Below are 11,751 nucleotides of genomic sequence, written 5' to 3'. Positions count from 1 at the left end.
GGGGATTTTTTCAAGGATGAAGATGGATTGCAATATGCTGTTTTGGTCCTAAGCAAAGGTTCGGCCTTCCTAGTTATATTGCAATCCCCATACATAGTATGGGATCCAATATATGGTTTTTCCTTGGTCTCTTCTTCTTCTCCGGTCAAATCTTCAATTGAATTCTACTTTTTCATTTTTGGGCCAAATGAGCTGAAATTGGGCAGGGTGGTAGAAATGGCAAATACCCCCAGACGTTTTTTTCACTTTCTTGATACAGGCCTTAGAATTTATGATATTTAGGGTTTTTGGTCATTTTTAGACAAAATATGTATATTTTGGGCCCCTGTGCCCTGGTATTACAAGCTAATGACCTGAAATTTGGTACAGAGGTGCATTGGACATATGAGCACAGAAGACCATTAACACCTTCTTCATAGATCACTTCAAAAATTAGTTATTTTAGGGTTTTTTGCCATTTTTGACTAAAAATGTATATTTATGGCTCCTATGCCCTTGTATTAAAACCAAATGACCTGAAACTTGGTACATAGGTGCGTTTGACATATGACCACAGAACCCTATCAACGCTTTATTCAATGTTTACTCAAAAAATGAGTTATTTTAGGGTTTTTGGCCATTTTTGACTAAAAATGTATATTTTTGGCTCCTATGCCCTTGTATGAAAACCTAATGACCTGAAATTTAGTACAGGGGTGCATTGAACATATGCTCACAAGACCCCATTGACACTTTTTTCATAGATCACTTCAAAAATGAGTTATTTTGGGGATTTCAGTCATTTTTGACTAAAAATGTATATTTTTGGCTTCTATGCCCTTGTATGTAAATCAAATGACCTGAAATTTTGTACAGAGGTAAATTGGACATATGACAACAGGATCCCATTGACATTTTTTTCATAGAGCACTTATAAAATGATTTATTTTGGGATTTTTAGCCATTTTTATCTAAAAAATGTATATTTTTGGCTACTATGCCCTTATATTGAAACCAAATGACCTAAAATTCGGCATGAATGTGTGTAGGACAAGTGCCCACAGTACTTTATTTTCTCATTGAGCAAACATTACTTCAAATTGTTAAATTTTTGGATTTTTTCAAGGATGAAGATGGATTGCAATATGCTGCAATCCATACATAGTATGGGATTGGCCTTTCGAGTTTTTTCTTTGTTCTCCTCCTGTCAAATCTTTCAATTGGATTCAACTTTTTCATTTTTGGGCCAAATGAGCTGAAATTTGGCAGGGTGGTAGAAGTAGCAAATACCCCCAGGCGTTTTTTTCACTTTCTTGATAGAGGCCTTAGAATTTATGATATTTAGGGTTTTTGGTCATTTTTAGACAAAATATGTATATTTTGGGCCCCTGTGCCCTGGTATTACAAGCTAATGACCTGAAATTTGGTACAGAGGTGCATTAAACATGTGAGCACAGAAAACAGTCAACACTTTCTTCATAGATTGCTTAAAAAATGAGTTATTTTAGGGTTTTTGGCCATTTCTGACTAAAAATGTATATTTTTGGCTCCTATGCCCTTGTATTAAAACCAAATGACATGAAATTTGGTACATAGGTGCGTTTGACATATGACCACAGAACCCCATCAACGCTTTATTCATTGTTTACTCCAAAAATGAGTTATTTTAGGGTTTTTGGCCATTTTTTTTACTAAAAATGTATATTTTTGGCTCCTATACCCTTGTATGAAAACCTAATGACCTGAAATTTGGTACAGAGGTGCATTGAACATATGCTCACATGACCCCATTGACACTTTCTTCATAGATGACTTCAAAAATTAGTTATTTTGGGGTTTTCAGCCATTTTTGACTAAAAATGTATATTTTTGGCTACTATGCCCTTGTATGTAAACCAAATGACCTGAAATTTGGTAGAAAGGTAAAGTGGACATATGACAACAGGACCCCATCAACACTTTCTTCATAGAACACTTATAAAATGAGTTATTTGGGGATTTTTAGCAATTTTCAACTAAAAAATGTATATTTTTGGCTCCTATGCCATTATATTGAAACCAAATGACCTAAAATTCGGGATGAAGGTGTGTAGGACAAGTGCCCACAGAACTTCATTTTCTCATTGAGCAAACATTACTTCAAATTGTTGAATTTGGGGATTTTTTCAAGGATGAAGATGGATTGCAATATGCTGTATTTGCTCCTAAGCAAATGTCGGCCTTTCTAGTTATATTGCAATCCCCATACATAGTATGGGATGCAATATATTGTTTTTCCTTTGTCTCTTCTTCTTCTCCTGTCAAATCTTCAATTGAATTCTACTTTTTCATTTTTTGGCCAAATGAGCTGAAATTTGGCAGGGTGGTAGAAATGGCAAATACCCCCAGACGTTTTTTTCACTTTCTTGATACAGGCCTTAGAATTTATGATATTTAGGGTTTTTGGTCATTTTTAGACAAAATATGTATATTTTGGGCCCCTGTGCCCTGGTATTACAAGCTAATGACCTGAAATTTGGTACAGAGGTGCATTGGACATATGAGCACAGAAGACCATTAACACCTTCTTCATAGATCACTTCAAAAATTAGTTATTTTAGGGTTTTTTGCCATTTTTGACTAAAAATGTATATTTATGGCTCCTATGCCCTTGTATTAAAACCAAATGACCTGAAACTTGGTACATAGGTGCGTTTGACATATGACCACAGAACCCTATCAACGCTTTATTCAATGTTTACTCAAAAAATGAGTTATTTTAGGGTTTTTGGCCATTTTTGACTAAAAATGTATATTTTTGGCTCCTATGCCCTTGTATGAAAACCTAATGACCTGAAATTTAGTACAGGGGTGCATTGAACATATGCTCACAAGACCCCATTGACACTTTTTTCATAGATCACTTCAAAAATGAGTTATTTTGGGGATTTCAGTCATTTTTGACTAAAAATGTATATTTTTGGCTTCTATGCCCTTGTATGTAAATCAAATGACCTGAAATTTTGTACAGAGGTAAATTGGACATATGACAACAGGATCCCATTGACATTTTTTTCATAGAGCACTTATAAAATGATTTATTTTGGGATTTTTAGCCATTTTTATCTAAAAAATGTATATTTTTGGCTACTATGCCCTTATATTGAAACCAAATGACCTAAAATTCGGCATGAATGTGTGTAGGACAAGTGCCCACAGTACTTTATTTTCCCATTGAGCAAACATTACTTCAAATTGTTAAATTTTTGGATTTTTTCAAGGATGAAGATGGATTGCAATATGCTGTATTTGCTCCTAAGCAAATGTCGGCCTTTCTAGTTTTTTCTTTGTCTCTCCTCCTGTCAAATCTTCAAATGGGAATAACTTTTTTATTGTTCGACCAAATGACCTGAAATTTGGCATGGGCATAGAGGTGGCAAATACCCCCAGACGTTTTTTTCACTTTCTTGATAGAGGCCTTAGAATTTATGATATTTAGGGTTTTTGGTCATTTTTAGACAAAATATGTATATTTTGGGCCCCTGTGCCCTGGTATTACAAGCTAACGACCTGAAATTTGGTACAGAGGTGCATTGGACATATGAGCACAGAAAACCATTAACACCTTCTTCATAGATCACTTCAGAAATTAGTTATTTTAGGGTTTTTGACCATTTTTGACTAAAAATGTATATTTATGGCTCCTATGCCCTTGTATTAAAACCAAATGACCTGAAACTTGGTACATAGGTGCGTTTGACATATGACCACAGAACCCCATCAACGCTTAATTCATTGTTTACTCCAAAAATGAGTTATTTTAGGGTTTTTGGCCATTTTTGACAAAAAAATGTATATTTTTGGCTCCTATACCCTTGTATGTAAACCAAATCACCTGAAATTTGGTAGAAACGTAAATTGGACATATGGCAACAGGACCCCATCAACAATTTCTTCATAGAGCACTTATAAAATGAGTTATTTTGGGATTTTTAGCCATTTTTAACTAAAAAATGTATATTTTTGGCTCCTATGCCCTTATATTGAAACCAAATGACCTAAAACTCGGCATGAAGGTGTGTAGGACAAGTGCCCACTGAACTTCATTTTCTCATTGAGCAAACATTACTTCAAATTGTTGAATTTGGGGATTTTTTCCAGGATGAAGATGGATTGCAATATGCTGTATTTGCTCCAAAGCAAATGTCGGCCTTTCAAGTTTTTTCTGAGTTTCTCCTCTCAAAATCTTCAAATGGGATTAATTTTTTTCATTTTTTGGCCAAATGAGCTGAAATTTGGCAGGGTGGTAGAAATAGCAAATACCCCCAGACGTTTTTTTCACTTTCTTGATAGAGGCCTTAGAATTTATGATATTTAGGGTTTTTGGTCATTTTTAGACAAAATATGTATATTTTGGGCCCCTGTGCCCTGGTATTACAAGCTAATGACATGAAATTTGGTACAGAGGTGCATTGGACATATCAGCACAGAAAACCATCAACACTTTCTTCATAGATCACTTCAAAAATGAGTTATTTTAGGTTTTTTGGCCATTTTTGACTAAAAATGCATATTTTTTGCTCCTATGCCCTTGTATAGAAACCAAATGACCTGAAATTTGGTACAGAGGTGCATTGAACATATGCTCACAGTACCCCATTGACACTTTCTTCACAGATCACTTAAAAAATGAGTTATTTAAGCGTTTTGGCCATTTTTGACTAAAAATGTATATTTTTGGCTTCTATGCCCTTGTATGTAAACCAAATGACCTGAAATTTGGTACAAAGGTAAATTGGACATATGACAACAGGACCCCATCAACACTTTCTTCATAGAGCACTTATAAAATGAGTTATTTTGGGATTTTTAGCCATTTTTAACTAAAATATGTATATTTTTGGCTCCTATGCCCTTATATTGAAACCAAATGACCTAAAATTCGGCATGAAGGTGTGTAGGACAAGTGCCCACAGTACTTCATTTTCCCTTTGAGCAAACATTACTTCAAATTGTTGAATTTTGGGATTTTTTCCAGGATGAAGATGGATTGCAATATGCTGTATTTGCTCCTAAGCAAATGTCGGCCTTTCTAGTGTTTACACTGTAAAACATCTAATGATACATATCTAAAGAAAGACGACATCTTTTATCCTGACGATAAATTAATAAATATTCACTTATTATTAGCCAGAGCGAGGACGTTATGTTGTCAACCAGAACAAGCACCGATTTGTGTACTTTGAATGGAGAGTTGTAAGGCAGACTAATTTGTGTGACTGAAAAGATTTAAGCTAATCACAGGGCCAGTATGGTATACAGGAAAACGGCGTGTAGAAAAAATTTCACTGTGTGTGTAAGCTCAAAACTATAGGTAATATTTTTGAAAACAATATTACCACGATGACATGTCTTCTTAAGACTGTATTTAAAAAAAACTATAATATGCCAATTTATGTTTCAAGAAATATAGCTATTAATGTGGTATCCATTTGGTAGTCTACAAACATGGGCTATGTAGAACTATACATGCATCATACTACCAGAGCATGACAAGTCCGTATTGTCATTATTTTCTGAAAAGATGCCAAGTTTGGTGGCCCAAGCGTAAGCCGTTCAGGAGCTATGGGCGACGGGCATCAAAATCCGCCTCCCCTGTCTATATGAGGTTAGTGCCAAATGTGGTCCTTATGATCGTTTGCATAAATTATGGTTATGACCGAAAATTATTTACACCTAATCATCTCAAACTGTCTCGCACAAATTCATGTAACTATATATATATATATATATACAAAACACAAAAAGAGTCACAAAAATGCTTTTATACGGAACGTTATGGGGTCAGTTTGAACCCCATTCGGTAAGATTAGTCGAACAAAAGCTACGGTTGTTTGAGGTTTAGGCAAATGTGTGGTCTGGTTGAATTCGAACTCTGGAGTATACTGGGTGATACACTGACTTTTTGAGCAAAAAGATATTTTTATGAATAAATTTTATTTCCTGATTAATTCTTTGTTAATGAAGATTTTCAGTAATTATAGAGAATAAATTACATCACGCAGATGGCAATGGATCATCAACATGGAATATCAAAACAAATCTGATATGTTTTGCATAATTTGCAATGTTAGTGAAGCAACCAGCGTTGCAACAGCACTGGATCATTGCATTCTTCCATTTTTGCATTCTTCCACGGAATTCGAACCTTCTGGACTATAGACATTTGCCGCACAAGCGGCATGATACAAAACAAGAGCATGTATTCCTATGAAACCTTGTAAATTTCGTAAAATTCACTCGAATACTTAGGCCACGTTGATTTGATTATATGGATGACATCCGCGATCGCACCAATTTTCGGCCATTTCCAAAAAAAAAAAGTTTTCGACCACACAATAAATTGTGCAAAGCAGCTGTAAAAAAAATGTCACCTGCAATGTCAAGGTCAAGTGCCAGGAGGCCCAAAATCACACCTGAGTGTCAGGCCACCACCCCCAACCCACGTACTAAAAATCTTTGTGCTCGCACCATCAGTTCTTGAGATACAGCGCCCTATATCCCCAGCTTCCAAAAGTTCCCACGCCCGTGAAAACCATACCTGCATACATGCAGGTAATGAGCACAAATATTCCGTAGATTGAAAAAAAAAGTATCAGATAACTAATGCCATAGAATGCCAAAATGAATCTAAAGTCAAAGAATAAGGTGTGAAAGGACAGAAAGAAAGAAAAAAAAATCTATTGTTGGTTGGGGGAGGTAGCAGTACAGAAAATTCAGGTCCAGAGGATCATTTCCAGGTCCGGACATGAACGTGGACCTGATTGTCTGTGGAAACTTGAGAACTAGCAATACTCAAAACAATGGTAATTGGTCAATTTTGCTACAAAGGAATCTGTTTGGTGGATTATTGGACTCCCACTTCATTTTAAAATCCCATCTCCATGTAATAAAGGCTAACTGTCTCTGTACCTTTGACTATAGAAACTTGGTGCAATTGACTATAAAGTCTACTTGACTTCGCTCTTGTTGTCTTCTTGGCCCCCCGGTTAGACCCCAAATGGCTGCCGACATAGTGTGTCCATTTTGTAATTGGCGAAACCTGTTCCTCTGTTTTTTTTTTCAGGTCTGTATTTTTCGGATTGGTCCAAGAAGAAAAAAATGTTTTGCACCCGTATGATGTACTGTTCCCTACACCTAACTGTTGGTATACCATACTATGTGTGTTTAGTCCTATGTTCAACCTTCCTGGCCACTTTGATTTCATACAGAACTTTTTTTTTTGCCAACCTTTTTTTTTGGGCCAAACGTATTTTTATTCGCTCGCTCGCATCAGTTTTGGAGTTCCCGGAGGATGTCATCCATATAATCAAATCAACATGGCCTTACTATAGATAGCCATATTAGAGTATTGCATGGATCAAAAATGCTTCCTAGCGGTCCGTGTTATTATTATAGAAAAAGCTAATGGTTGCAATTACGACATGAATTGCTAGGGCGCATCAATGACACGTTGCAAATGTCCACATGCCAACTAACATTTGCAAAGCCTACAATGTCAGTTTCAGGGCTTCTTTATATATAATCAAGCACAATAAAGCAAAACAAACACCAGAAGGCTTAATGCTGAATTTCCATACGTAAACAAAGATACTTAACCGCCTACATTGATGTTACTGGTTTGAAAAGTGATGGCTACATTTAGTTAGTACGTAAGGCCTCAGCCTGTCTCTGTGACCGGTGAATTGCTAACTGTGCTACATGTTGTATTTTCAAGATCTCTGGATCACCTCCCCCCCCCCCAAAAGGAAGCCGGATAGGGGGTTCATAAAGTGACCTTATGGTAGACTGTCAGTAATGTATTTGTGTTTATTCTTTAAAACATTTCGTGTGTGGACTGCTTAGCAAGCGGTTTCTTGTAAAATGTAAAGGGCCCAAGTCGTCAAGCTATATGGCTACCTTTCAGAAATTAAAAAAAGGGTTAACCCTGTCAATTTATAACTTAGCTTGCTGTGTGGAAGGAGCAAGATTTTAAGCTCACCTTTTCTTTACCACGCAGAAGTCGCGTTTCCCTTATACATTGCATAATCGAAACGTACATATCAAAACTTATATAAAGTGGAAGCGTATACGCAGGCTTACACATGAGGTTTACACTAGAAACATTGGAGTTATATGATGTTTATTAGCCAATTGTAGCAGGGGGCAATTATTGATTTATGTTCAGCATTCAAGCAGAAACAATTATTAATGTATATATCATTTACCATAGTCATTCATCTCGATGTCATTATAATTGAAAAAAAATCTTTACCAAACTAAACATCACTACAAAGTTAACATGAAAGTCATTAATTCATAAAGCTTTTCTGGTCAATATAATGTATCTGGATAAAAAAGGAGCAAGTAACAATGGCAAAGTCTAATTGATGTATAATGGATTGACTTAGTTTAAGTATACAGATGTATGATTAAGTAATTAAACGCAACTATTATATTCAACATACGCATTAGATAAGGGTTATTGTAAACATGTTGTTCATCGTATTATACTGTATGATGTAGAACAATTCACATCAGAAACAAGAATGTTCATGCCCGTAGGCTAATTGCATGTACATGGTAGAAACAAGATAGTGGATATGTATGTAGCAATTAACAGTGATAGATATAACCATACAAAGAGACTACTAAATAATACTCTCTGTTTCATTTTAGTGTTTAGTATTCCTATTATTTCCACTTTCGATAACATCACATATTCAGGATTGAAAATCAAAAATTAAAAACAAATGAAATTCAATATACACATTCAAAATGTATTATCATAATACCTCAAAGTTAATTGTATTAATGAGCTTTGATGGTAAGAAAATATTTGCTTATTTACTTTAAAAGCTCTTTTCAATAGTTTTGTATACGTTTTAATGGTCGAAACTTAAAAAAAAACTAAATCAAATTATTTTCAGCGACCCTGTGCATAAATGTATCGACGGAAAAAAAATAATGTTAGAATGAACATTTATTTGTTATGCTTTAACAATGTATCTGTCATATAAAATCACTTTTACACAGTGTAAATATCTTAAAAGGCTGAATTTTTCAACCATACAAACAATTTACAGCATAAATACTGGAACATTTACTAGACTAAAGCACGATCCTTGCACAGCACCAAAATGAAGCCATAACTTTAACACAATTACTATTACATGCTGTACCTATAGTTTAATATGCATAAAAATCGCCTGTGTAACACCAACAAATATGAAAAGCAATAGATACACGTATATGGCGTCTTGGTGAATAGATTAATGGCTATGCAAATTAAATTTGTGTTAAATATTGAACTCATTTTGCATTTTGGTGTGTAACTATTGCGGTTGTAAGATTTATTTCCATCACAATTGTTGGTATGGTCACTATAGCGTAAAAAATCTATGATTATTTTAACAACAACTGTTATGATATTAGGCTCGATGGTTATAATAAAAGATAAACAGAAAAACAACCAATCAATGCACCAAGACTAAGTGTAAATAGTAACTGATTAATTTGACCTCAAATATGCGCTTTACATGTAGTATCTAGAAGGTCTTGCGCTGATCCTATTTAAAAATTCCTTTACCATTGAGCTTATTTTACATAAGGGGAGGGGGTAACGTTCATTTGGTTGAAGTAGCAGCGTTACTTTGCGTGTTTGATGAAACCAAGAGTAGCGAACTCTCTTCCCGATATATTTTGGTTATATTTGAGTCATGCCGATATAAAATATGCCGTAAATGAGACGAAAATATCGCGGAAAGGCATATAATATTCCGGAAAGGCATGGGCATGAGTGCCTTAACGTACTTATCCAAATTAGGCACATTAAAGGCAAGCTTTACGTTATCGGGATTGGATCTTTAAGTTGCGGAAAGAGTAGATTAACGTTATGTATATATGCACGTTACATTTAAGCATGCTTCAATAAAAAGTTTCCGCGTCGTGCTATTTTGGTTTATCTGGATCAAAACAAGTCATCTTTACAACTTCATTAGATGCGTCTTTTGCACTGAACGAACCCTGTTTGGGTTGTTCCTGTCTGAACAGACATGGGAAGGACAGCTTGATACATCGGCGGTAGTTTTCCCCTAACAGGGTGTACACGAAAGGGTTTACCGCAGAATTGGAATAACAGAGAATCAACGCAACGGTCTTAAGCCAGTAGGTTGTTTCGGAGATATTCTGCATAACTGGCTTAAACACAGCCCACATGTTAATGACATGATTTGGCAGCCAACAGACGGCGAAGAGAACCACCACACCCACCACCATGCAGGATGTCCGACGGGCCAGCTGGGCGTCGACGTCCGCCTCCTGGGCGTGGTTCATGCTGAAGCGGTTGAGGATGCTGCGGACGATGAGGGAGCAGCTGACGGTGCAGATGAGCAGCGGGATGACGTAGGTGATGAGGAAGGTGTAGAGCATGAAGCTTCTCTGTGCATACGGATTGGGCCAGATATCCTTGCAGATCTCCTGAGGCCCGAAGTTGTCGACTTCTATGAGTTGAAGGTTCATACCAAGAGCCAGGGCAAGGAGGTATGAACCTGGCAAAAGTAGAATATAAAGACAATATAAAATGATGGTTAACACACAAGCTAGAAGTAAGTAGGTTTCTAAAAGAAACTTCTGCTAATTAACTCCCTCAATTATCCAACCATCATAAATGACTTACAATAAATGAATTTAAGTTCGCGGAGATTTAATTTCTTTTAATTTTGCGATGGCGGGAAAATGGACTTTTTGCGATGATTTTATTTAGAGGTAGCACCATGCATTGTAGTCTCTCACTGCCTTGAAAAACTTGTTCGTGAAAAGCGGCTGCCGCAAAAACGGCGAACATTAACCACCGCGAAAGTTTCTGCATTTACAGTATACTCTGTAGGGGATCTCTACCTGGCTGGCAACAGAAAAAAAAAACAATGGTTTGGCATACAGCAGACGTCAAATAGTAATTTACATATTAACTTATATCTCAAGTTTTTTTTTTTAAATCATGTATTGTGGTCAGCTATTTGTCAAATATTAGTGACAGGCCATTGCCACGTTTTTCACGCATACACAACAATATGTACGGGATATCAGAAGTTACTTGCTTAATATTTTATATGTCAATTCAGAGAGTCGCTTATTTGTTGTGTGTCATTAACGCTGTATTGGATTATATGCTAGTTCCTCGTTGCTTATTTACAGCGAGAGCATGAGTTATGAAAGGAAAATTTTGATGTAGTACCCTAAGAATCCGTTGGGGATGGCGTTGTCATTTTCACTTTCGTTTGCTTGACCCCTACCCATCTAACAGATATCATTAGCAGCCATACAAAGCTTCTCGAGTTATGTTTTTAACACAAAGGCAGACGGAAAGACAGACAAACGAACACGATCAAAACATAATCCTCTGGCAAAGGTAACAAAACATATCTGCCGTACCTATCCATGTGCAGCAACTGGTAATTGCGGCCACCTTGGGCGTGCGGAAGTTGATGGAGCGGAGCGGATGTACAACGGCGCAGTAGCGGTCAATACTCAGCACTGCAAGCGTGATGCACGTAGCCTGGACTGTTACCTGCCAGGGGCATGCGAACAAAGAAGAAATATAACTATAAAATATAACTTTTTAATACGTTTTTCCTCCCCATACTGACAAAACATGCCTTTAACAACGTTATGTTTGAAGGACTGAAAATCTTGACAATGCTGGTACGATACTGGTATAAAATCACAGTTAATACTATCTCAAAGCAGATACAT

General features: G+C 36.3%; 1 protein-coding gene across 1 annotated transcript in view; it reads right to left on the bottom strand.

Moving 5' to 3' along the window:
- Positions 1-9,886: 9,886 nt before the first annotated feature.
- Positions 9,887-11,751, bottom strand: part of LOC118424226 (G-protein coupled receptor 54-like) — a 2,468-nt gene continuing 603 nt past the window's right edge. Inside the window, exons 2-3 of the mRNA XM_035832767.1 lie at positions 11,431-11,566; positions 9,887-10,547 (exon numbers count right to left, since the gene is read on the bottom strand). Of these exons, the coding sequence (XP_035688660.1) occupies positions 9,949-10,547; positions 11,431-11,566 (735 nt within the window). The 3' untranslated portion in view covers positions 9,887-9,948. The remainder of the gene's footprint in view (positions 10,548-11,430; positions 11,567-11,751) is intronic.

Source organism: Branchiostoma floridae, chromosome 10 (assembly GCF_000003815.2).
Source record: "Branchiostoma floridae strain S238N-H82 chromosome 10, Bfl_VNyyK, whole genome shotgun sequence".
Classification (NCBI taxonomy): domain Eukaryota; kingdom Metazoa; phylum Chordata; class Leptocardii; order Amphioxiformes; family Branchiostomatidae; genus Branchiostoma; species Branchiostoma floridae.
This window is presented reverse-complemented; position numbering and strand designations above follow the sequence as displayed.